Raw genomic sequence first — 27,858 nt, 5'->3', positions numbered from 1 at the left:
GAAGTGTGCAGAGGCAGCGACCGGCTATGGGAATGCCAGATTTGTGAAGCATCAATGCCATCAGTGTGCTACTCTGGTAGCAAGTCCTGCCCACCTTTAGTTTGTTACATGTACACTATAGTCCTTGCCCGGCCGGGACGGCTCCACACTGGAAGGACCTGAGGAGCAAGCGTGGCCAGAGCATTACCTCCCCCAGGATGCTAGATGGCAGCCCCCCTGGGTTGCCAGCGGTGCCTCGGACCACGCAGGGCTTCATGGGAGTTGGAGTTTGGCACAGCCATGTTGTGTCGTGTTCAGTTGGCGGTGCTAGCCTGGTGGTGCACAATACACATACATGTCAAGATGTACAGACTTGCTATTTTTTTATAGTGAGTATTTCACATGACCAACATAACAAGCTGTTGTAAATAATACACCTGGAAAAAGATTACATTAGTTTATCTTTAAACTTTAATTTTTCTCCATAAAAGATGCATAAAAAGTAACTATTTTAGAAGCAGATTGACAGAATCTTTACATTATGTACAGATGTAAAAAATAAATGGTATTCACAACTTCATTTTGAAATAAAATAACACCTCCACACCCATTCAAGTAAAGTTCCAAATATCAATACTCATATGCATATTAAGGCATTTACAACGGCACTGATTATAAAACAGAACCAAGGAAAAGGATCAATGTGAGCCGGTCTTTATGGTGTTGTGTGCAAGTGAACGTAACAAACGTAAAGTTTAAAGTGTGTTTGTGACAGAAAACGCAAACGTGTGCAAAACAGCAACATGGAAACGAGAACAAAAGAAGTTCCAAAGGGACATGTAGAGTTTTACTGAGCTGCACAAATGTGTGTGAAGTGAATAAACAGAAATAGCTACTGCAGGTAAGACAACTGTAATCTTACTTCTTTTATACAAATTATTCTATTGATTTGTAAATGTTTAAAGAAGTAAATCGCTTACCAATGCCCACCAGGATTACATGATCGCCTGTAAAGGATTTGAACCAGATGGTCATCTAAGGATTGACGACAAAATGTTAGATGGATTTACACCCAAGTCTCTAAATAGACTTGATGGCCACTCTACATTTACAGCAGGATTTCAAAGTACAGTGATTATTAAATGTATCAATCATCAATTAATACAAATCTAATTTCAATAAACATTGTCCTGCACAATTAAGATGCTAAAGAACTGAGCATGGAGGGCTCTGCATGCTATGAGTGAACACCAATCCCCAGGCTTTTACATGGATATTCAGTGGGAATTCTGGGAAATGAGGCATCTTCACATAATTCCATTCTGCTGTGAAATCCAGAACTTCATTATTAGCACATACACATGAAATGTGAAAACCAGAGAAATCCAATGAATCATGTAAATTATAAGCTTTTATCTAGAGCTGAAGCCTCCAGGTCAACGTTTGGCTTATTGTACTATTTTGTTTGCTAATAAAAGCCATCAAGTATTCCAAAAATATTCAGTTTTGGCATTGAAAAAGGCTGATTTTATGTATTAAAAATGGATCCATAAAATACGTTTTGACTACAGTGCATTTTAAATTCTAAGAGCATCAGCTCCTTCATACACAAGGTAGTGATTTAAAACAAATCGATTTTGGAGGAATGCTACTGTAAAAGGTTATCTAATAAAACAATTTTAAATAATTCAGGGTAGTAAAAGCCTTGTGGGCCGAATTCCAAACTTGTTTTAGGTGAATTTGAATTGTAAGGATGTAACTTTTAAAGCCAACTGATGATTTTAGTGTCTTCATCCACTTTTTCTAAAACTTGAGATTAAAAAGGGACTTAAAAATAAACTCTTAAAGAAATAAAACTAAACATGAACTCATCCTGAATTGTAACACCATTGTCCTTTGAACCTGCACAATGCTCTTGCTGAAATGAGTCGAGATTCGGAGCATTTCCAGCCCCCAGGCTGCCAATTTTGTGAAAAGACCCCAGCCTGCTGTGCTAAAAGCTGAAGGGGCCTCTGTAGCTCAGCCGACACTTGATGCCCCAGATGTTCCTATTGTTTTTGCCACCTGTAGTGGGCCGGGCAATGGTGGTGAAGGGGCAGGTGTTGATTTTAATGCGAGGAAGGCTGTTCCACAAAACAGGAAGATGCACATCTTGTACAATCCCAAACACTTCAAGAGTTTTCAAGCTGTGGCACTTCTCAAAATCTCTGAAACGAAAGCACGAAAAATAACCCAAAATGAATTGTTCATCTTTTAGTTTTCATTTTCAGATTAAAATAAATCCATCAGTTTTGGTGAAACCTTAAATATGTCCCTCAAAACAGACTTCAGCATAAACAAATGAATAAAATATCATTTACAGCGGTGTGTTGGCATAGTGGCTACAGCCAATGCTGCACAGATCGAGTAGGCCGATGTCTGGGTGGGTTTTCCATTTTTTCCTCTCCCATCCTAAACAGATGTGTGTTGGGTTAACTGGAGACTCTGAACTGGTTTGGTGTGCCCTGTGGCAGACTAGCTTTCTCTCCAGGCTTTTGTCCTACCCAGTACTTGCCACTGACAATGCACTGGGTTAAGCAGATGTGAAAATGGCTTACATTTTAGCTTAACATTAAAATACAATTCCTTTTATTGATGAAAACAGATCCAATTTTTGTCAAAGATTTCTGTGTTAATGTCTTGCAGTAAAATTCTGAATGCAAAAAAAAATACGTTTTCATCTTATAAATGAGCGAGCAGCAGATTTTGGTTTTCTTTTAATGCAGGAAGTTTTCAAAGGCACTCGCTGCCTGCCAGATTCTTTTGCTTAAAAATGTTGACACAGAAACCCCAACTTGGCCGGACATTTATAAATATGAAAAACATAAAAGAATTGAATTCTGTGATCTTGTGTTGAACTCATCTTTGTAAAAGGCAAAGCTCAGAAAATGGTAAAAAGAGGAGCATGAAAAACATATTCTAATACACAAAACTATCTTTAAACAGCATACAAAATTATTTTCTTTATCTTACAAATACATAATTCTAATAGATATCTAAAAAATAACAAGGTGAGTGGAATATACATCAGACTCTATCCTTATAATTAAACTTAATAGCTTAATGAGAATGTGCTGCAATTTATGGAAAATTGTATATTTCCAGGTAACAACTGAAAGTATAAAAAAAACAAAACACATTAACATCTGCAACTACACGATAATTCATTAGACAGACAAATGGAATGGCAATGGCATCCTTCACACATTCTGCTGGTACACAATTCACACAAGCTGAAGGTCATCATGATTCAGTATTCACATGGCTGGTTTGATACATGATAATAATTGACCAGCATGAGAGTACATAATCTTTGGATAATATAGATAATCTTGATGGGAATCGGACTACAAGACGGATCAAAATGTTCTCACGGTCTGTAAGCCCACAAGCCAAACACTCACATGCAGTCATGCTTGTAGTATTTCAGGAAATGGACTCTCAATAACCAACGCCTAAGTGTTGTTTATATTCAAGTAATGACTGTCTGCAAAATGCAAAATGATAAATATATTTAACAAATGTGTTAATCACATTAATTAGTTAAACATTTTCTACAGGGTCTTTGATCCACCACTCCCCTTTACAAGAGAGATAAATATATATATATATATATACATACATACATACACACACACACGGAAGGCTGGGGGAGAGATAATACCCTCCCCTGGGCCACGAGAGGGCAGCCGCCCTGGTCTGTATTGGAGCCGCAGGATCAGAGCTTAGAAGCTCAACCATGTTGGGGCCCATGGCCACCACCAGGGGCATCCGGATAATTACAGAGCCATGGACTGCAGCACTTACACCACACCCGGAAGTGCTGCCCGAAGATCATTACGGAGCACATCCAGTGCATTATAAAAGGGACCATCTCACTCCATTAGATGAGCCACAGTCGGAAGGAAGAGGACGGAACTTGTGAAGAGAGGACTAGAGGCGGCAGAAGAATTTATAGAGACAACAGGAAAGAAGGGACTGTGAGTATTTTGTGGCTGTTTAATGCATTGTGTGGTGGTGTAAAGGCAAGAAGGAAAATAAATGTGTGCGTTTTTTGGACATCTGGGGCCTCATGTATAAACGGTGCGTACGCACATAAATGTTGCTTAAGAACTTTTCCACGTTCAAATCGCGATGTATAAAACCTACACTTGGCGTAAAGCCACGCACTTTTCCACGGTACCTCATGTCTTGTTGTAAGCAAGTTCTCCACTCGGTTTTGCAAACTGGCGGCACCCAGCGTCAAAGCAGTGCTACTGTTCTTGTGTGATTACTCATTATTTTCATGACGCGGCTTTATAAATACACAGAAACTAACCGCATATTGTTTATTAGTGTGATGCATCTGATTGTAATTAACTTCGTAACAATATAATGGTAGAGGGAACAGCCATAGTATTCCAAATACCACAACTGCTTTAGCGTTGTTACTCTCACTCCTTCCTCTTCTTCTTCTTCTTTCAGCTCCTCCCGTTAGGAGTTGCCACAGCGGATCATCTTTTTCCATATTTCTCTCACTGCACCACTCGGAGTATTTATATCACTGTATCTGAGTGTGAATCACAGCAGCAGCTGATCGGAAAGAGAATTATCGGTATACGGCATTAAGCACACGCGGTCTCTGCCACGGCAAAACATTTCAAAGCCTTTCCTGTACGGACCTCGCGGTTCAAAACAGTTTAATCCCAAGAACTTTAAATGCAGCCAATCAAGTGCTCCTTGTAGAACTGTTTGTACTTATAAGTACAATCACCCCACTGTAAACTTGCACTACAGTTATAATATCGCACAACCTGAGCCACTTTATAAAGCGCGTATTTACATATGATGACGATATCATTTTTAAGGTGAAATGCAGCAAAATATGTTTGTTAAATTATACAGATAAAACTTTAACTTCATTTAAATAATCTATATTCTTCACTGGGAGTGTCGTTAAGGATAGAATAATTAAACATGTACTACGAAGATATTTCAATGTTCTTTAAACGTTTTGAAGAATCGGCGCTAAGCTTACAGATGGCTTAACGTCTATTACAGAGCTGATTGTATGGCGATCGGTTACTTGGGGAAAGAAAAGCACTGACTGCAGTGACGGCTACGCCAATATATATTGAATATAAAACAGAAAGATAAAATAACAACACAGCTAAAAACGCAGCGACAAATTTCGCAAAAGTTAAATGCTTGTGTCATGAGCACGAGGCGCTAGTGTCTGCAACATACGTGGCCATCCACCGTGCATAAGATACTTTACTGACATTGGCGGGCGAAGGAGCCAGCCACCGATTCTTCCTCTGCCCAGTGCCACCACAAGCTTAGAGCCCCTGAGTACTGCTGCAATAAATTATTTCATCGAAGTGAAACACATGTTTAATAACGTGCTTTAACTCCTATCATCATGAAAATGACATCACGTATACATCTCAGTATTTTAGTTATTCAGAGAGCTGTAATATCACGAATGTAATGGATTCTGTGTCCAGTTGGAGGAAGAGAGCCGGTTTAAGAAACAAGTAGTGATTCACACACATAGAGCACATAGAAGATCAAATACAAAACAAAGCATTTAACGTGCTACTTTAATTACGATGTGATTTTAGAAACTGGTTAATTAAACAATTTTAAGATGAATTTTATGATGTTCTACTTTAATGACAAAATAAACTACGTGATTAAAGTGGAAATGTCGAGATTGAAGTGGACATTTCGTGCTTTTTCCCCACCGTGTGGCTTTTTCTCTGTACCCTAATAAGCTTTCATATGACACTCAGACAGTGGGCTTACAACTCGGCTTTCCACGGCGACTTTGATATGTGACTTCTTTTTTATTTCCGGCACTGTGCGATTTTGTGAATGTGAGCTTTCATGTTTCTCCAACATGCTATATCACTCGATCAACTTCCTTTTGTTGATTATACCACGGCTTATTTGAACAAATAGTATGTTTTTCCTTTGCCTCCACTTGGTACTCGCTGAAATTCTTATGTTTCCCCCCGTGCTTTTCCCATTGTCTTTTCACAGAAGGCTGCGCTTAAGGGCGATTTATATTGATTTGCATATTCAAATAGGCGTAATTCTGGGAGGATTTGGGGCGTTACATAATGCGCGTGCACGAGCGTTAGTTTTCATGCTGATCGGAATTTATGTAGCGGAAGAACGTGGAAGTTGGAGTACGCACAGATTCCTGCATCTGGATTTTTCTGTGCGTAAGCACATTTCAGCTTTTGTGCTTACGCCATGTTATAGTGCGAGTTCTACGCACGGCGTTATACATGAGGCCCCTGGTGTTGTCTGTCTGTCTGTGTTCGAGGGCCGAACTTCCACTATATATACACATACAGTATATACACACATACAGTATATATTTTATTTTACAAAAGGTCTTGTAGGCAGAAATGTAAAAGTGACTTAACTTACATGAGAGAGGCTGGATTTATCTGGTAACACCGACTAAGGCCCAAGTGCTGTAAGGAATTCAGCTGAAGAAAATACTTGAAGCAATCGGCCGTCAAGAGCACATTGTCACTGTAAAAGAAGCAGTTTTAAAAATATTTTTGGTGAATTTATCTTTTAAGATATAAATATAATATTCTTTTGTAGAACTTTATAAACACTCATTCTGGTCTAAGCTGAGGAAAAATTACAAAAAATAAAATCACCATAAACATTTAAAGTATAATTAAGCCCCTTACATCCCAACCCCTTAACCCCCAAGCAACACTCCATACTGCAGAATGACCAAGTGAAAACAGGATTTTGGAAATGTCAGTTTTTAATAACTTTGCAGACATATTACATTAATTCAAGCATTCAGACTCTTTCCTCACAGCTTCTCTGGAACTTAGCCAGAGTGACCAACAGGTTCTTGGTCACTTCTCTTACCACTGCACTTCTCCCTCAATTGCTTGTGGTTGTTCAAATCTTCTTCCATTTAAGAATTATGGAGGCCACTTATGCGCTTGAGAACCTTCAACGTTGCAGACATGTTTTTGTAGCCTTCCCCATTTCTGTGCCTTGACACAATCCCGTCTCTAAGCTCTGCTGGCAATTCCTTCAACTTCATGATTCAGTTTTTGCTCTGACACACATTAACAACTGTGGGAGCTTCAATGGACAGGTGTGGGCCTTTCCTGATCATGTCTAATCAGTTGAATTGACCACAGATGGACTCCAACTGGAGGTGCAGAATCATCTCAATGAAAAGCATAGCAACTGAATACACCTTAGCCAAAAATCTTGTACAGGGATAAATCATAAAGTAAAGGCAATTTGTAAGTCATGTGGCAACCGCAACGGATAGAAGCAGACTCAATACAACACATTCGCAATGGCTAATGGTAGAGCGCTGTGCTATACACATTCAAACTACCCATTAGTTTGGTTGAAGCTAAGGTCACATGAACACGGACGCGATGCTGCAGGACTGCCCCAATGTTCAGCAACATGCTGTTGTGAGGTTTGCAAAAATTCCTAAAATATTGATTTTGCTTTGTCATTCTGGGGTATTACGTGTTATCTACTGAGGGAAAAACTGAAATCAAACAATTTTAACACAAGGCTGCATCATAATTTATGAAAAACAACTGAAGGGGTTTAAATACTTCCTGAAGGCACTGGCACTGGATGTTAAAGTGGTACACTTTGAACCTTGGCGGAATTTACAATTCTAATTGTACTCTTGATTACAAAAGCGGAGTGGTGGCTCTGAGGCTAAGGATCTGCGCTGGTATCCCCGAGGTTGCCGGTTCGAGTCCCCGTCACTGCCAAAAAAGATCCTACTCTGCTGGGCCCTTCAGCAAGGCCCTTAACCTTCAATTGCTCCAGGGACACTGTACAATGGCTGACCCTGTGCTCAGACCCCAAGGGGTATGCGAAAAACCAAGTAATTTCCTTTGCGATTAATAAAGTATAATAAAATAAAAAATAAATACAATTATAAATATGAATAACATTTTAATTACATAAGGCATAAGAAATGCTCATGCATGTAAAATAAAAATCCAAAATAAACAGGCCTGGACAATTGTTTAGTCTCCTGTTCAGTTTCCTTACCTGAGATCTAAACTTGTAAGATTCAGACATCTCTTCACCAGCACTTCCACATCTGAAATCATAAAAACAGGTTAAGCCCCATGTTGTCCTGAACATTTTGCAGCTGAAAACACCCTAAATGCAAGGACCAAAACTTGTGTTCATTTTAGGATGTTATGTACCATTAAATGTCATTTCTCCACTGGCTTTGTGAAGTTCTATTTTTGTGTATCCCATTCGGAGCTATGACCAAAAAGAATCAATGCCTGCAGTAGGGTGCTCTACAAAATATGGGTACAGTTGAAGAGGGGGCGCAAAACAAAGACTGGCGGTCCGCTGCATAAAGGTGCTCGGCCAGTGTCTGTAAATGGGTATTAACATTTTCAGATTTTATCTTCTGTAATTTGTAACTGGTCTTATAGGTTTGGCAGATGGAAATTACAAATGCAAGGGAAATTGTTAATATTCATTTTAATAAATAATTTAAGTTCCATTTATTTAATGTTGTGAGTAGCCTACAGGCATAACTTTACTGTTATGTCTGCTTGTAAGCACCAAGGTGGTGTCTTTGTCATGTGTTTTTATTGTTTATCATGACAAAAGTCAACCTACATTTATAAATTATAGTACAAAACACACAAACAACACTTGAATCAGAGAAATGATGCAATAGTCTCTACCATTCTACAGGGTGAGGATGTGATATCTCAGGGGTATTTAAAACGGGTACCAACAACAGTTCTGTATCAAGACTAAGATTATGCCCATGCTATCATAACCCGGTAATATTTATTGGGATCCTAAAGACACACATGTTAAGTTAACTGGCAAGTCTTAACTAATCTGCCTGGCATATATTAGGTTACGTGTTCCACTCTCACAGGATCCCACTTTGAAACTGAAGACAGAAATCTTGACCGACGAATGAGGGGAGAGGAAAATTCCCAGACTTGTTCAAGCTAACAGAAAGTCCAGGAATTCTCAAATAGCAGCTGTTTACAACAACAGTGTACAAAAGGGCTTCTCTGTACTAACAACATGCCATCATACAATTCAATTCAAAAATGCAATCCAGTGCGAAGGCACTCCCTGTTGGTAAATTACTTTCATACTAAAGATTTATTTAACATGCAGCTTGCATGTTGTGGGCATGTGACAGGATGATTTGACTTATGTAATATGGGATTTTTCCTTGGACATTTCTGATATTGTTTGCTGGACACCATTTGGTCCCATTCTATCAGAAAGTTTATGTCGACACAAGATTAAATATTTTTCTTAGCCATCTTTACAAACTACATGGGATATGTAACATATAAAAAAAATATATCATTCTTGGGTGGAATATTCCTTTAACACTAGAATTACCTGAGCCTATGAAAAACTCGTAGATCCGCCCCACCTTAAAACGCTTTGCACCTCTCCATCAGCGTCTTTTGTCCTTTAAATGTGTTGATAAGCAGCAAACAGCAAGCATCCTGCTATCACATCCCCCACACCAGCGCACAGTTTTGTCAACTCAAGTCTGTTTACCTGCGTGTCAGTTGCTTTGAGTTATATAGAATGAGAAGTCAAGCAAAATCACACCTTTTATAAATACTATATCGTTATTTGGAACACTTGCATTTCATGTGTGTTCCGTGTCTACAACGATCTATGCACAGTAAACACATCGTTAAAACAGAAACATTTTTCATGTTTTAGTAATAATTGACAAAATGCAGACATGAAGTGTACAATGTGTGAAGCCTAAATTCCAAATATCAAAGAAACACTTTCACAAAAGGTACAAATATAACAGAACAAATGCGCTTCCATTCAAAAATATAACTGCAGAAAAACAAGCAGCATTAGGGTTCGATCCCGGAGGAGTCCGTTTTGAGAAGTCAGCTGCTTTTATTCTTACTATTTTAGAATAAAAACATACATTTGATTCCAGTCTGTAACAGCCGGTGTAATTTATGATACTTGTAAAGGTTAGCTTTTTTTTTTTTTTAATTCAGTTTTATTCTCTCAGCTGCGTTCACGATCCCAACTCCTAGTTTTTGACACTGCAGTTTTCACATAGATGCGCTATAACAGATGTAAACTCAAATCATGAGTTAACATTCGATCTGGCTCCTACATACAAAGGACGGTGCATGTGCCCAAAAAATTAACATTTATATGTTACTTACATAAAAGCCAGATCAAATGTTATTTACCGTCATCATGATTTGAGTTTAGCTCTGTTATAGCGCGTCTCTGTGAAAACAGAAGTGTCAAATGCTGGCTGGGAGGGGGGGATGTTGAGATTGTGAATGCAGCTGAGAAAATAAAACTGAATAAAAAAAAAAAAAAACAAGGCTAACCCTTAACGAGTATCATAAAAGGTGTCATTTTGCTTGACTTCTTACTCTATACAATTGTAAGCAACTGACACGCAGGTAAACAGACGAGCTGAGAAAACTGTGCGGGGTGGTGGATGTGATAGCAGGCTGTGTGCCATTTGCTGCTTATCAACACATTTAAAGGACAAAAAACACTGATGGAGAGGTGCTAAGCATTTTAAGGTGGGACGGATCTATGAGTTTTTTCGTAGGCTTTGGTAATTCTGGTGTTAAATGTAGATTTTCCTCATTTTCTAAATACACAAATAAGTTTTAATTAGTATTTAGGGGACATGGTATTTAGAAATCCTAAAGATATTTTGGTCAACAACCATCAGCAATTCACAGAAATTTACCTGATATTACCTTGGGTCAACCCTGAACAAATAACAATGTCATAAAATCTAAAAACAAAATGATTATGACAGTTTTTTTTGTGTTCATGGAAATAAACAAGCTTTTTAAAAGAGGTGTAAAGAAGTAAAAAATTAACTCTCTTAGCAATTTTATTTAAATATAAAATTATTTTCCACAGACTGTTTCTTGCTTACTTATTGCTGCAGGAAACTTTTACTGCATTAGGACCAGTTTTTCAATAACATTTGTAGGTCTACAGTATTTTAGTCATCCTCAGCTTTATTCACAGCAAAGAACAAGCCATTCATGCAGTAAGAAAAGTAAACAATTCCTTATTTTGCAGCCTTTTTGTCACTCAACAGGCTTTGGAAGGTGTGTAGGCTCTTACCATTTCCACACAGGCTTTCTCGGTAGCCGCTTAGGTTCAGCTGGGTCAGACCCTCTGGAAAATTGTTCACAGCAGCTGCTATGTGTTCAGCCTTAAAGGAACACCATGCCAGATTCAACTCCTTGAGGCTTTTATTGACAACAAAAGCAAGAAATAATATTTAAAAAAAAAATACAAATAGCCAGGTTATAATGTAATCAAGCAGTACACACCTTCAAAGGTGAAGTCTCACAAAGCCTACAAAAGTCTGTGAAGATTAAAGATATCAAAACTACCTCGCAGAGAATACTTTCAATTGTAAGGTAACAGATGAAATCCACCATTATGAACTGCTTAATCCTCACCGTGGTCATAGGGAACCTAACCTACTTAGCTATATGGTGTGCACTGGGCGAGAAGGACTATGGCTGAATTAGAATTAAGAGTGGCACTCCATTGCTCGCACACACGTAACTGAAAAAAGTCATTATGTTAATGAAAAATAGCTTATCCATCCAATTACTAGTACTCCTTCCTTTTGAAATAGCAAGTGCCTGAGGAGATACCATGCATTTTTAATGAGAGTTTCACAATATGCGTCATGGAAGCAGTGGCATGGCTATACACAAGTGCTATGTGAGTCCCAAAGTGTATGTAAAAATAAGAAATAGCATAAACTTAATTATACTTCAGATAGCCACAAGATCATTTAGTGGCTACATGACTGTAAGTGTTTGTCATACTTTGTCTTAAAAAACCTGACCATCCTGCGTACAAAGTGTTCTCACCTCTATAATCTGCCAAAATGTACTGTAACATCTACAGCATCAAGAAGAGGTTTGACAAAAAAAGTAGCACCCTGAACACCCGATTGTTCCATTTTAACTTGAGATCAATCTAATATCATAGTATTTGTAACATACAATACACTTAATGAGAACTGCTCATTAATAATACCAATAGCCTGTTCTTTCATGGAGCCAATCATCTGGCTGCACATCATGAGGACATGGTCAACTGGAATAAGCAAAACCTAAGCCCAGGTTTGGTCTAATAAGATGTATAATCTAAGCAGCTTTGACCACTGCATAATTAGCGTTAGCAGACATGGTGGTTCTAGCATCTTTGAAACGGCTGCCTTCCTGGGATTGTCACCCACTAAAGTCTGGAGAGAATGGTGAAATAAAGTAAAATATCTACTGAGTGGCAGTTTTTGGAACAAAACCCCTTTGTTAATTTGAGAGGTCTGAGAAGAATTCTTAGACCTGTTCAAGCTCAAAGAATGGTCAGGAATAATCACACAGCAGCTCTTTTCAACAATGGTGTGCAGAAGGCCATCTCTGAACAAACAACATGCCACACTATGAAACAGACGGACTATAGCAGCAGCAGACCGAACGCTACTCTTCTCAGATAAGGACGAGATGAGGAGGTGAAAATGGGTATTTGATCTCCAAATGTAGACAAATGTGTAAACTAAACTTTATGACTGCACACATTAGCAAGTATTCAATTGGTCTGAAGAGGTGAAGCTACCCCACTTCTTTTTTTGTTTTCCTTTTCTTTTGTTGTTCCTTCGCTACTGTAACTGTATATGTTAATAGTAATGAAGAGTTTTCTCTTTTAGTACACAGTTTACTGATCTATGCAATTTCCACGTATTAACATTCCCTTTAATGAATGTTTTGGGTAACATTGGTAAAAAGAGAATCTCATTGTTGTGCGATTATGTAATATAAAATGTTAGTGTTGTTTTCCTCTGTAATCAGATTACCTACCCTTTAATAAAATTCAGTTATGTTAAAAAAAGGTAGACAAATAAAAATAATAAGAATGTGCCCTGGTATGACAAATCCCAATTTTCTGCTGTGACATGCAGCTGGTAGGAACACCATAAAACAGTGACTCCATCTTGTCCGTGTTATGGAACAAGCTGATGATGTTGGTAATCTACTCTTAACTTGGCAAACATTAGACCTCTTCACACAAACATAATGTAATTTGAATGTCATAACCTCCCTAAGCATAGTTTCCTTAGATTTCAGATGCTACCTATTTACAAATTGTTGTGATGTGGGATTTTTGCCTATAACTTGATAAATGTTTTGTATGTCTTTACTTATAATTTAGGCAAACCAAATGATGAGAGGTATTCGTGTTTGCCCAACACCCCCCCCTCCCCCCCTTTTTTTTTTACGACTGTCTCTTTGTAATTTTATGACAGGATTTTGTGGAGATGTGTCTTAAACCAGTTTGATGAGTATTTCTCTGCTAAAGTTTTTGTCTCATTCCCGATACAAAGCCAGGTTAGCTTAACATATGGTCTTGGGGGGTTGAGGTGTTAAAATGTACTATTTCTCTCATTGGTCTGAGATATGGCTGTTTGGAATTGGCTTGTCTCAGAGGCCTTTAAGTACCATGATGTCCTATTGGTTCTAGGAATTGGAGAGAACATCTATAAATGTACTTGCTCAACCACATTCTCTCTCTTTAACCAACATATGATGAAAAAGCATCTCTCTTGCTAACCTGTGATGATGAAGACAACACAATGAAGAGCACAGCTCAGCAGCCATATTGAACAGACATGTGGCTGAAAGCTGAGCACCAACGATGCCTTAACTAGAGACAATTTAAGTAACTACAAGTCTGTGTGCCACCTGAATTACACATCACCATTTTATCAGGTTGTATGGTTGCCAATATTCAAATGTACTTTGCATTTTGTTATTATTTATGAATATTATCAGTAATACATTATTTTATGTGTAACTTAACTCCTGCTTGTCTTTTTACTACATCTAATTGCCTGAGGTTATAGATATAGAAGGGAAGGTGGGGATAAGTTATATACAGTGGTAAGTCTGTGAGATTAGGCATTCTAAGGCTGCATATTAATAATACAATAGGGGAAAGTAGAGCAATACATATATTACTCTATCAAGATAAAACAATTGGCGTAGTCGGCAGGATTTTGGGGTAACCAAGTTTTGCACCCTGTTTGCAAATACTGTTTTGATGTATGTGGTTGTTTATGTATGTGAATTTTAGGACACCCAGTGTACAAATGCGGTGGAAGTAAAACATTGTTTGGTTGCTGAATTGAATATAACCAACAAAGTGTAGAGACTTCATGTGTGTCACAAGGACACCCGCATGTTTGTTAGTACTGGTGGTAGTGAGTCCCTAATTAAAGGGAGTGGTGAAAGATGCATGTGTCATTCATACGGCATTTAAGTGGTTAAAGTGCTAGGGAGTGATGGGACATGCATTCGTCATTCTTACGGTGCTTATTCGTTTAGGATCTTTGTGTATGTATGTGGATGTTTGCTTACGGGGCAAAAGTAGGCCAACCCATAATGAATTTGGCAAATTGTATTAGAGTAAATTGTAGACTTAGAAATGCCTAAGTTCATTTTAAAGTCAGCCATCTTCCAGTGGAGTGGCAGAGGGAAGCAGGCTAAAGCTAGGAAACCTGTAGTGCAGGTAGAGAAAGCAGAAGCTGAGCTGAGTGTGCCACAAAATGGAAGGGGGCTGGAAGGATTAAAAGCAAGAAAACAGAGATCAGGTTTAAAGAAGACAGCTGCTGTTATAAGAGGTTTACTAGCATGTATTATTTGTAATAATGAAGATCATGATAAGGAAGAAAATAGCAAAGTGAATGAAAGTGAAAGTTATGGAATGTTGAGTGAGAGTTTTGAAAGATGTAACAGTTGGTGTGATAATTGTGAAGTCTTAGCATGTAGAACACCCGCTGCTAAAGAAGAAAGCAGTGAAAGAAGTGGAAAAAAGAAATGTAAACCGCCCATGGTGAAAGTTAAGGCAATAGTAACCAGATCGGACTGGAACCCTAAAACATGGGTGGGTGACTTACATGAGACAGATGTGTGCTCAGATAAAGAGTGGGAATGTGAGTGTGAGGAAAAGGAGAGAGATGAAAGGAAGGGAAAACAGCAAGGGTGTTTTCTTCCTTTATTCTCCACTGCACCACAATCTCCAAGTAATTCTGAGGCCTGTCCAGTATTTAAAGAGCATGCTACACTGATAGATATTTCTATATCTGAGGTTATAGATATAGAAGGGAAGGTGGGGATAAGTTATATAGAATAATATCTTATAAACAGTGGTAAGTCTGTGAGATTAGGCATTCTAAGGCTGCATATTAATAATGCAATAGGGGAAAGTAGAGCAATACATATATTACTCTACCAAGATAAAACACAAATGCATAGTTCCATAAGGATGATATACAATACTGCAAAGCACAGCCCACCTCAAACTTGTTCTACAAACATGACATTGATTTAATTTTACTCCAGTGGCCTGCACCGTTCCCATATCTCAATCCAACTTATCTTATTTCAGATGAGGTGGAGTGAGAGATTTTTGGGATGACTGTGTGGCCAAAAATCAAAAAATGGGTGATGCTGCTGAGTCAGGACAGGCAAAAACATCCCTAAGGAATGTTTGTAGCCCCTTCCTGAATCCATGCCTCGACAAAAGCACACCATTCTGGAGGTGAAAAATAATTCTGTGTTGCACATTTGTGTATGTTGGATTTTTCCACATTTTAAAAGGTAGGTACACCTTTATATAATTGTCAAACTATTTTCTGATACACTTGGTTCAATGCAAGGTTGAGAGGGCCAGATAATATCCTAGCAATATTCATCCCTGGCCATCCATCCACCACCACTTAATCACGCATGGCTGATTTACACTTGCCAATTAAACTAATATACATGTTCCCAAAGATAGAGCCAATTGACACTTAAATCGTTCTATTGAGGGCTGCTAAAAAATGTACAGTCATGGCTGAAATTATCGGCACCCCTGGAATTTTTCCAGAAAATGCACCACTTCTCCCAGAAAATGATTGCAATTACAAATGTTTTGGTATACACATGTTTATTTCTTTTAGGTGCATTGGAACAACACAAAAACACAGAAAAAAAGCCAAATCTGACATCATGTCACACAGACTCCAAAAATGGGCCTGACAAAATTATTGGCACCTTTTCAAAATTGTAGGTAAATCGTTTTATTTCAAGCATATGATGCTCATTTGAACTCACCTGTGGCAAGAAACAGGTGCTGGCAGTATAGCAATCACACCTGAAGCCAGTTAAAATGGAGAAAAGTGGACGCAGCCTCTCTGTTGTGTGTCCGAGTGTGCCATACTGAGCATGGAGAACAGAAAGAAGAGCAGAGAATTGTCTGAGGACTTGAGAACAAAAATTGTGGAAAAATATCAACAAACTCAAGGCTACAAGTTCATCTCCAGAGATCTTCATGTTCCTTTGTCCACTGTGCACAACATAATCAAGACGTTCACAACACATGGCACTGTAGCTAATCTCCCTGGACGTGGACGGAAGAGAAAAATTCATAAAAGACTGCAATGAAGGATAGTCTGAATGGTGGATAAACAGCCCCAATCAACTTCAAAACATATTCAAGCTGTTCTGCAGACTCAGGGTGCAACAGTGTCAGCTTGAACTATCCATCGACATCTGAACGAAATGAAACGCTATGGCAGGAGAGGCAGGAGGACCCCACTGCTGACACAGAAACATAATAAAACCAGACTAGAGTTTGCCAAAAAGTTACTTGAGGAAGCCAAAATCCTTCTGGGCAAACGTCTTGTGGACAGATGAGACCAAGGTAGAGCTTTTTGGTAAAGCTCATCATTCTACTGTTTACAGAAAATGAAATGAGGCTTACGAAGAAAAGAACATAATTCCTACATTCAAAGATGGTGGAGGTTCTAAGATGTTTTGCTGCCTCTGGCACTGGATGCCTTGACTGTGTGCAAGGCATCATGAAATCTGAAGACTACCAAAGATATTGAGGCGTAATGTAGGGCCCAGTGTCAGAAAGCTGGGTCTCCGTCAGAGGCCATGGGTGTTCCAGCAGGACAATACATACCTCTAAAAGCACCCAGAAATGACTGAAGACAAAGCACTGGAGAGTTCTGAAGTGGCCAGCAATGAGTCCGGATCAAAATCTGATTGAACCCTTATGGACAGATCTCAAAATTGCTGTTGGGAGAAGGCACCCTTCAAATCTGAGAGACCTTGAGCAGTTTGCAAAAGATGAGTGGTCGGAAATTCCAGTTGAGAGGTGTAACAAGCTTGTTGATGGTTATAGGAAGCGCTTGATTTCAGTTATTTTTTCCAAAGGGCATGCAACCAAATATTAAGTTGAGGGTGCCAATAATTTTGTCCAGCCCGGTTTTTGAGTTTTGTGGTAAAGGATGTCAGATTTGGCTTTTTTTCTCCATTTTTTGTGTTGTTCCAATGCACATAAAGGAAATAAACATGTATACCAAAACATTTGTAACTGCAACAATTTTCTGGGATAAATAGTGCATTTTCTGGGAAAATTCCAGGGGTGCCGATAATTTCGGGCATGACTAATTCTTAGTACAGTGAGTTATGGTGAAGCCCTCCCTTCTGTATTTAGCAGAATTAAATTTCTTTTGAAAAAAAGTCTGCGATTCCCACTGTTTTAGGAAAATAAAAAAATACCTGTTCTTCACGGCTGCAGACTGAGTCAAAGATGTATTGTTCACTCAAAGAAAAACTAAAAGCTTGATATTTCAAAGTGACTTTTGAGAACTTGTGCACTTATTTAATTTACTCCTCTTAATTTGTGGTCCCCCTGCATGCAACACAGGCCAATTACTGCAGAAATGCAATGTGGCTAGCGAAACACTTTGCTTGTATTTTATAACATCTGACTAGAGTCACATTAAAGGCCAATTCCTAACTTGTGTCCTTTGCTGTTAGAATTAACTTTAGCTCCCTATGACCACAGGCTAGATAAGTAGGATAAAAAATGGATAGATGGAGTTTCTAACCTTTAAACTTACATTTTAATAATTAATGATGGTAATAAAATTTAAAAATTATCCATCCTTTCACAAAGCAGGTAATTTTGAAAGCAAGTACCTTAGTACCGATTTCTTACCAGGAACAGTGCTGTAACATCTCCTTCAAAGACTCAGCAGAAAAGCCTGAACATCCTGACAGGTTTAGTCGCGCCAGCTCTGTGTTTTTTGCCAGTGACCTGTATAAGAGTAAAAGGAGTACAATATTTTTTTCTCCACCTACTAGTGGAAAAGCCATAAGTAATGAAAATGATTTTCTTACTTTTATTACTGACATAATGCAAACAGGTTGGCCAAACACTAGCTGGCACCTTTTCAGACAATCAAAATAAGTCCTAGTAACTGACAGAATGTTTCACATCCTCCTTCACTCACACAAGACCAATTTAATGTTAATGTTAAACTGTATATTACAGAGTGCATGGGTTTGAAAACTGGAAGAAACACAGTTACATACCAACACCAGTTAGAATGCGCGCGGTCAGGAATCAAACTGTTCTGTACAATGGTACCAATAAGAATGCGGGACTAACTGTGCCATAGTACCAGCCACTAATATTCAAATATATTTGAATTCACTCGTGTGTTTTTTTACTTTAATTAGTACTTTTTCTTGTGGTGCATTTGCAAAGCGTTAACAGCTTATGACTCATACTGTTACGTAAATACTGCAGCCTTCAAATGAAAGTGATACTTGTAAACACAGGCATCCGCAGAAACCAGATTTTATGGGTATGTAAAGTTGCATGATCAAACAAAGTAGAACTGGACACACTTGCCACTGCATTTAACAGGCATATGAAAGCCAGACAAAAATGGATGATTAATTAAATTCATGCAACACAGCCATTATTTTTATTTTATTTTTAAACTGGTGAATTCCAAGATAATTCAGGATATTTTCATTAAAGAAACTTTTTAAAATAGCGGTTTAAAATATTTCAAGCCCGTTTTTTTCTGAGAACCCCTCTGTTAGCTTTGTAACATTTGTTATTGTAAGATTTATATTAGAATCATTAGCTGGTAAACAAAAAAAAAACCCAGAGTGAGTTAAATTGGGCGGCACGGTGGTGCAGTGGTAGCACTGCTGCCTCTCAGTTAGGAGACCCGGGTTCGCTTCCCTGGTCCTCCCTGCGTGGAGTTTGCATGTCCTCCCCGTGTCTGCATGGTTTACTCCAGGCGCTCCAGTTTTCTCCCACAGTCCAAAGACATGCACGTTAGGTGGATTGGCGATTCTAAATTGGCCCTAGTGTGTGGGTGTGTGTGTGTGTGTCCTGCGGTGGGTTGGCACCCTGCCCAGGATTGGTTCCTGCCTTGTGCCCTGTGTTGGCTGGGATTGGCTCCAGCAGACCCCCATGACCCTGTGTTCGGATTCAGCGGGTTGGAAAATGGATGGATGGATGGATGAGTTAAATTGATTCAAATTTCTAAATGTCACAAAGTCCTGGGACGTTAATTGTACAGATCTGTCCCAACTATAAGACATGTCAGTTTTACTTTAATCTATTATTCAAAACCTCTTGCAAAAACAGCCTTTATTGTTTGGTTTTCAGCCTGTCCTACATGAGTGATCGGACTTTGATATTGTCAAGTATGTGTACAAATTCAGATTTAGAAAATTTATAGATTGAGGTTACATGGTCAATTAATTTGTGACTGAGAACTGCATTACATTCTTCAATGTACCATTCAAATATATGATACAGTGATTAGTCACAACATTAAAAGCAATGACAGATAAAGTTAACAACATTGATTATTACGTTGGCTCTGGTCAAGGGGTGGGATACATTGGGCAGCAAGGGTACAGTCAGTTTTTGAAGGTGATGTGTTGGAAGCTGGAAAAATGGGCAAACGTGAGGATCCGAGCGACTTTGACAAGGGCCAAATTGTGATGGCCAGAGCATCTTCAAAAAGCAGGTCTTGTGGTGTGTTCCCATTGTGCAGTGATTAGTACCTACCCGAAGTGGTCCAAAAAAGGACAAATGGCAAACCGTTGACAGGGTCATGGGCACCCATGGTTCATTGATGCGCATGGTGAGCTGGTTAAAAACATGGATATCGATGTCAAGACAGACATATGTAGATGTCCCATCACAGAATGAATGCAAAGCCTCTGTTCCTTACCAGGACTCTGCAGGACATGGTCTTAAAAAGCAATTCATCTTGCCATCTACAAGTTAAATGACTAAAACTCACACCTACATAATGGGAAAAAAGTGGCAATAACAGAAGTGAATTTAGGTGCGCTTGCTGCCCCTGATAAACATAATTCTGCCAATCACATGCTGAAATTTTTCTGCCTCGAACACTAGGCATTTCTAGACATGACTTGTGCACATTTTCTTTTTAAGATGCGTTACTCTGATGCTGTTGCACTTAGCATTTCACATGTAGTTTTTACTCACACGTATTATTTAGCCTTCTGAGGTAATACATCCACTCATGAATGCAGTACTGACTTTTACTCAGTACTACTGATACTATTAAAAATAGAAAGAAAACCCTAGTATGTTATGTTTTCGGCATTTTGATATTGACTTTGCACCAAAGAATAGATTCTTGCGACATCCCTATTGAGAAGGTATTTTCTGGAACAGACTAGTAGTATAAAGCAGGGGAAGCATGCAAATACAAATTATAAAAAAAATTCAAGAAAGAAAACAATCTTTTACTTTAGGCATACTCACAGCATGACTTGGTCAGAAAGAATAAGTCCCTCCAAACTCAGGTTCTGGAGTCGATGGCAATGGCCAATAATGTCCTCCACCACTGTTGTGCTTACTGTGCAATTTGAGAAATCTGCATGCTGAAGACGAAAAGGACTGCAAAACCAAGAAAAGAAATCGATAAAAGATGACACTGGGAAGCAGCAGAATTTACTTCCATTTCAAGTATCAAGAATGCCAACTTACCAGGAATCTCTTAACAAAGGCTTGCCTATGAAGGTTCTTGGGCAGCGTAATGCAACTACTCCAGCATTCAGTGCCTGATGGAGAGGATGTGCCAGTAGGGACTTTCCAGTCAAGTCAATGCCGTGCCACAGAAATTCATCAAACCTTAGGAAAAGCAGACACAGGTATACTTGTCACTGGGGCAATCTACTTCAGAGATGTGGAAAACCTTGATCTAAGAAATCTACTTTTGCTGTTACCAGTTTGTTAATCTGACAACAGCTGTGAGTTATATCCATCAAATCTTATTTTCAAACCAGTTAATCCAATCCATAGCCATGGAGTCAATTCTGGCAAGTTAGAATTTAAGACGAGAACCTATCCTGCCAAAGATAGCATTTGCAGGGCCCATACACTATCACTCTGTAAGCCAATTTAAAGTTATTAAGTAACCTATCCTACACATCTTTGGGATGTAAAAGAAAATGGTAGTACTACAAAAAAAACAAAAAACACAAAGACATGGAAACAAAGTGTAAACTACCACAAAGATTGTGACTATGGTGGGATTATAGCCCATCTTTTAAAAGCCGTGAAATAGCAACCCTAACAACCGCTATATGCCCGTCAATCCTTAAGGTTAACTGAACATATATAATTAGTAGAATAAGATTGTCACAGCTCACTGTCTGCAATCTTGTAAATAACAGTGGTTCTTCCTGAAATTCAGAAAAAAATAATATTGTTGCGATAGCTTCAAGTGCACAGATCTAATTTTTGCCTTTTTCACCCACTTTCTTAATAGGCAAGTGGAAAAAATAATTAAAGCTAATTATTATTAAGCACAGAAAAAGTAGCTGTTAGCTGAACCTGTGTATGTTACAGAACTGTTCACCACTAAATATTTAACAAATGATTTTGTGCCACTAACCATGAAAAGCAGAACTAAATGCAAGGTGGGATGGTAGGACTCTAATTCAAAGACACGATCTTGTATGAGTGTGCTGTCATAGAGCAGAGGTTTATTTAACAATATTTTATTAGACAACACGTTTGGGATGTTGTAAGCATCTCTCTGACTACCTTCCATTTGGAATATGTGACAAAAGTAATTTGAGATTTTTTAATTGATGCTTTCATTTTGTTTGCTAGTGCTCAATATGGACCTAAATCAAGCCCACAGAATTTGGAATTTATTTGTCTCTGTTCTCCGTAAGAACAGGAGATGAAAAAATGTCTAGGCCAGCAATACAAATAAATTGGGGTGGTTAACATACAAAACTTATCGTTTTTGGGTGCAGTATTCTTTCATGCAAAAAGCGTCAATAACAGTGATAAGTGAGATATAGAACCCTGACACAAAGTCCTAGGATATGAACATTTGGCCACTGTACATTGTATATTTTCACGTGACATGGTAGATTTTTGGAAGGAAAGAGTTTATTCAATGCATTAAGAATATATAGTACGTTTTTTAAAACCCTAAAGGACACATTTTTTTCTGCATTTTTTTAGGCATGGAAGACAGATGTTTTGTGGCAAGATAGTTATATTCAGTAATCATGAGGCCAGGGAGTGGTGACAAGTGGCATGCTGATTAGCACATGCAAGTAGGAATTTCACTGCACTCTGTACACATGAAAATAATGAACCTATAAAAATACAGATGCAAAAATATTTTTATACAATCAGTGATCATAAAAAAATAACCAACAATAAACAGATAAATCACACAATATCTGAATTCTCTCCTTCAAACAGCTCCAAACACAAACTTACGCTAAGCAATGCCATCGTCGGCACACACGGGAAACCCTTAGCAGGTCAGCTAGCGGCAAGTGATAAAAAATTCCCAGCAGAAGCTCGTCAGGCAAATTGTCCCAGGAAAGCCCTTTAAAATAAAAACAGACAACAAAATTCTTGAAGACACAACATTTTAGTATATTGAAGATAAGAGCTGTAATTTCAATGCCATGTTTGCCTACTTACACTCAAGGTATTACATTATTTAAAAAATGCATCATCTAAAATTGTGCATAAAAGTATCAGAATTTGAACTGTATTAATAAATATTAAGTTAATGAATAAAATAAAAATACGCTCCACACAAGACTCTCTTGATTTCTGCATTTCATCTTTTTGTAGCTGTGAAAATAATGCATAAATAATTCAACCATGATGCAAGTACAGCGCCAGGACAAACTTGGAAGGTGGGCACTGTTTTTTGGCATGTGGGGATGAGGGGGTGCTGATGTGTGACTGCAATATACACTTAAAGCCTAAATTATGTTCAGTTCACTACAAATATATCTTAAAATGCATATGCAACAGATTACAAGAAAGAGAAATTCATCCTGTACAATGCAACGTGGCAGGATCACATTGATACTTTTTACCTTTCGCAGGTTACAATCAAACATTTGTAAGGTGGCACCAGCAGTTTTTTCTACTCATTTGTTTCTTCAGTATTTCGTTGCAAAATCATTTGTAATTGTAATTCCTCTCCTAAAGTAGTTCCTAACTGGCACAACCAGTACCAAAATACCTTCCTGTGTTGCATTTTGAGTTGCTTTCTCTGGCTGCATTTTCAATGTTGTTGGACAGGTATTCTGATTCTAAAGAGATTATTGTAGCAATAAATTCTTGTCAGGTTCACACTAGATTTTTTATATTTTACTCTTCCTTGTTGCACAAATGTTGATACAAATTTCATTGTTTTACAAGCTCTATTTTCTTTCACCTAGTTAAAATACTGGAATGAAAATGAGTGTATGAACCATCAACACTAAAAATCAAATAAAACATGCTTCATGAATTTTGCAGCTTCTTCAACATTTATAACATTTTCTTTTGTATAATTTATAAATTGCAATGAGCCTAGGTATGCCTAGATCAAGAAACAAAAAATGACATGATCTATTTTGTAGGTTAGTTTCCATACTGATAATGGCTGCCATTGATTATAGTCTTCAGAAACACTAACTGCCATAAATACACTCTGAATAAAATGTTAAAAATAAATAAAATTGTACCACTTATTTCAGCATTTACCCAGCCTGAAAACAAGCAGGATTAATTACAGAACTGAGAAAAACACATCAGGATATCACTTGAATATCCACCGTTGACTCACCATATGACTCTTCACTTTGTACAGAAGGGATTAAAAAGAGTGATAAGATGTTAAGTTAATTAGTGTATAAGCTACTGTAACTTCACCAGGAGTACTGCATTAAAGTTTTGGACTCCACTGTAAAAAAAGACACATAGCAGTGCTACAGAAAGTCTAGAGAAGAGCGACTAGACTCACTCCAAGACTAAAAGATATGAGTTATGGGGGAACATTGAAAGAGTTGCACCTTTTCCATTTAAGCGACAGAGATTAAGAGGTGACATAATATGTATTTAAAATTAGAAAGAAAATTAGTACATTGAATGCCAGCTGAAACAGGCAAAAACATGTTAAGGGCAAACTTCACTCAAATTTTACAAAGTTTTTCTTCATACAAAAAAAACAAAAAAAAAAAAAACATAGACATGGAATAAATTACCAAATAGTGTAGCAGAGAGCAACACCCTGAGCCAAATGAATAGATTTTTCCCTTCTTTCACTAATACCTTCTTCCAAAGGCAAGTCCCACCACAACATCCCTACTGCAACATCTCCTACCAGTGGTCCTTACCTCTCACACCATGAAAAGAGGCTGGTCTTGGACTATACAAGTGGTCTTATGAAAGACCACTTGGACCAACTGCACTTGTCTGCCTATCAGACAAAGATTAGAGTGGAAGATACAATCGTCTATCTGCTCCTCAATGGTTATTCCCATCTGGACAAAGCTGGCTACACTGCGAGGTGTGTTTTTTTCTCTCTCCAGTGTCTTCAATGCCATCCAGCCATGCCTATTAAAGAGTAAACTGCTTGTCACTGTTCAATTTTAAGAAATATGGAAACAAAAAAAATTAATGTAGTGTCCTTTGGGATAATATTTACTGAGAGATATACAACCTTTACTTTATATAGCACCTTTCTAAAAAGGATAACCAAAGCTTTGTTACAAGCTGGTATGTTACATGTTGAGACATTATTCTTGATCACTTGCGAGTCCCCAAAGGTTTTCAGTAACCACTTGAGCCCTAAAATTGAATTCCCTGGGAAAACAGATTATTAAAGCACCACACACAGACACACATTTCTCACTCTCATTCAGCATAGTCTAGTATCTTACCTCTTTCTGCCTCAGGCTTCTTTCTGGGTCTGCGGGCAAGTACAAAAGGGGCAGAGTCATTTTCCTTCCCCTTACAAATTTTTGGACACTTTCGTGGTGGGGACCAACTCTGAATTAGCTCCTGCGGTGTGCACTCATTTTCCAGATTCTCTTTAAGTTGAACTCGTAAAGCGTTTGCTGGATCAACTATTCTTGTAAATCTTGCCACATGGCCACTAGAGGATGGCAGCTCTTGCAGATGTATTCTATACCCAAAGGAGAAAACAAGGTAGAAAGTCATTAGATGAAAGCAAATTAGTTGAAATCATTCATAAAATATATTATTTACTACATCACAAAATATACCCATGAAGAGACACTAATTAAAGGCAGAGCTGGAGCAAAATGGTGTTGTTTAAGACAAAATAGTGCCATCTCATAGGTCTACCTGGCACCACACTCTGGATGAATTGCATAATATAGCACGAAAATGAAACCAAGTGATTTATCGATCTATCCGGCACCCCATCTCTATTCAGCCTGGCTCATTCTCACTAACACCTGATAAGTGTGTACGCAGCCCTAGGGTGGCAATCAGTTACCAGCTGTCCTTTAACAGCCATGTTGCTATGGTCTATCTGTGTTGCAGGTTCACTCTATACAAAATCTGCAAGGTCAGACTGTATCTGACCGAAAAAAACAGTACAACTCCTGGTGCAGGGTTTGGGCTTATTTCAGAACTACTGCAATTTTCTGCTGGCGCGTGTACCGGCCTGTGTCACGAACTGCTGCAGAGGATTCAAACTGCAGTGGCACATCCAGCGTTCAACCAGCCAAGGTAGGCATATTTCACTGTTTTCAAATCGATAGATTGGCTGCCTGTAGTGGCACACATTAAGAGTAGTCAATAAGTCAGCACCTATTTATATGAAGACACTTGTGAGGTCCTATGTCCCTTCTGGTGTACCCAAGTCTGCCACTGAGCAAAGGCTGGCGATGCCATGCAAGAGATCAAATCTCAATCCAAACTGTTTGTGTAGAGCCTAGCTGGTGGAACAAGACAACCATCTCCATTTGAACTTTTGACTCCCTCAATATGTTCAAGAAATATCTGACGCTCATTTGGTGGATTTCAGAATGATGTTAGCAGTTGGATTTTTGTAACCTACAAACTGTATTTTGTTCTGAATTCTTGGTAATCAATTGTGTAACCTGCCTTGTAACACTTGATCCCAAACAGTCTCCCATTATGATGTTTACTCAATTATACTGGCCTCTTTTGTTAGTCACTTTGGATAAAAACATCAGCTAAGTGAACTAATTGTTTTTTTTCCTTGTGTGTCAAACACTGGCCACATTTTAATCTTTGTTGCACTATCCACTCCAGTCTTTAACTCCATTATTTTATTTTTCTGACACTACAAGTGACTTAGGATGGCTACGTATTATGGCACTGAACAATGGGAATGTTTATGGCTACGCAATATTCACTTGTCCCCTTATCCTCTGTAACAGTTTGCTGACTACTTTAACTAACACTAAACTTCACTCCTTCGTGGCACTAGCTGCTGTATCTGTCTCCAGAAGTCATTACTAAGTGAATGACTAGGCTTGGTGTCCTTGCTGAATTTTAAGCTTGTTGTTTTCCTTCCTTCCACTGAACAACTGTCACACATGTCTTTCATTAGTGATCTCTTGCTCAGATAGCAATGGTCAGTAATTTCTTCATTAACTTCAGACTAACCAATGCTTGACATCCTTACTGGTGTCTCACAAGCTCTTACCTAAAAAAACAGCAATCAATATCGAGTAATCAAGCAGCATTTCGTTCTTTGTCTGCTGATGACTCCATGCATCCCAGTTTAATGTCTTTACATTAAAAGGATAAAACCCATCAGTGGCATTTTCTTCCTTACTTTGCCACTGGTCGCTTGCTTAATTATTGCTGAAACTGGTGCTTCCTTGCCTCCTGCACCCTTGGGCTTTGGAACATTATATTAAAGGCTCAAAGAAAGCATATGCAAATCTACACACTAAATTAAAATCGACTTTCTAAAATATAACAAAAAAAAAAACGCACATCATGATCATTCCGCCCCCAAAAAGCGCTTTGTTGGGCCTCCAAAGTGCTCGCCTGTCTAATCACTGGTTTAGAGAAGCAAGTAAAAGAATAATTTCAAATGCAACTGAAGCAATTTTCGAAAAGTATTTCCTCAAAAACTCAACCTATTTTTGTTGCAGAGAGTTTTTTTTAAAGTGTGGTCGCTTTAAATGTGCCAGAAACTTGCAATAACTGATAAAAATCAGTTCTTAGTCTAGGAAGACTACACATTTCGGACGTCTGTTGCAATACTCCCGCGAAAAAACTGCAAAAATCACACACTAACAAACATTTTACTCTAAGCAACTTTAACTTTACTTAACGATCATAACCGAACCTCCGCATTTTACTGATAACCTGCCGCGCATAATGGCGCCATACATTACAAGAAACGTGCACAAACTTGTTTCCATTCATGCAAAATCTGCTTTACCTCTTTTCCTGGGACATAGCTGCATGCATTCAACTAACTGCTTCACGCTATTTCTGTATGTTCTTTCTTTGGAATTAGACAGATTTATTATATTCACGGTGCACAAATCAATACCTCCCGCTTCGCTGCCCGCCTTAAAATATAAATATGACACGCCGGTTCTAGAACTCGAGTAGAGGAAGTGT

The 27,858-nt window shown here is 38.3% G+C and overlaps 1 protein-coding gene across 1 annotated transcript; it reads right to left on the bottom strand.

Moving 5' to 3' along the window:
• Positions 1-432: 432 nt before the first annotated feature.
• On the bottom strand, positions 433-27,858 carry skp2 (S-phase kinase-associated protein 2, E3 ubiquitin protein ligase). The gene is made up of 10 exons (XM_039750530.1): positions 27,674-27,858; positions 25,161-25,405; positions 22,711-22,822; positions 20,953-21,096; positions 20,728-20,862; positions 18,118-18,216; positions 11,167-11,294; positions 8,074-8,125; positions 6,439-6,546; positions 433-2,186 (listed from the first exon to the last, which is right to left on the bottom strand). Exons 1-10 carry the CDS (start codon positions 27,700-27,702, stop codon positions 1,973-1,975), a joined length of 1,266 nt encoding a protein of 421 aa, XP_039606464.1. The 5' UTR covers positions 27,703-27,858; the 3' UTR covers positions 433-1,972.

The sequence above is a fragment of the Polypterus senegalus genome, chromosome 4, assembly GCF_016835505.1.
Source record: "Polypterus senegalus isolate Bchr_013 chromosome 4, ASM1683550v1, whole genome shotgun sequence".
NCBI classification, from domain to species: domain Eukaryota; kingdom Metazoa; phylum Chordata; class Cladistia; order Polypteriformes; family Polypteridae; genus Polypterus; species Polypterus senegalus.
Note: the sequence above shows the minus strand (reverse complement) of the source record. Positions and strands in the feature narration are given on the sequence as shown.

What these genes read in the sequence shown, in the direction of transcription:
- skp2 (XM_039750530.1), bottom strand. Translation starts at nt 27,702, where the DNA reads ATGCATGCAGCTATGTCCCAGGAAAAGAG. An exon ending in GCTATGTCCCAGGAAAAGAG is followed by an intron (nt 25,406 to 27,673) that starts GTAAAGCAGATT and finishes CTTTGGGTATAG; the next exon opens with AATACATCTGCAAGAGCTGC. An exon ending in CTTTCTGACCAAGTCATGCT is followed by an intron (nt 18,217 to 20,727) that starts GTGAGTATGCCT and finishes ACTCTTATACAG; the next exon opens with GTCACTGGCAAAAAACACAG.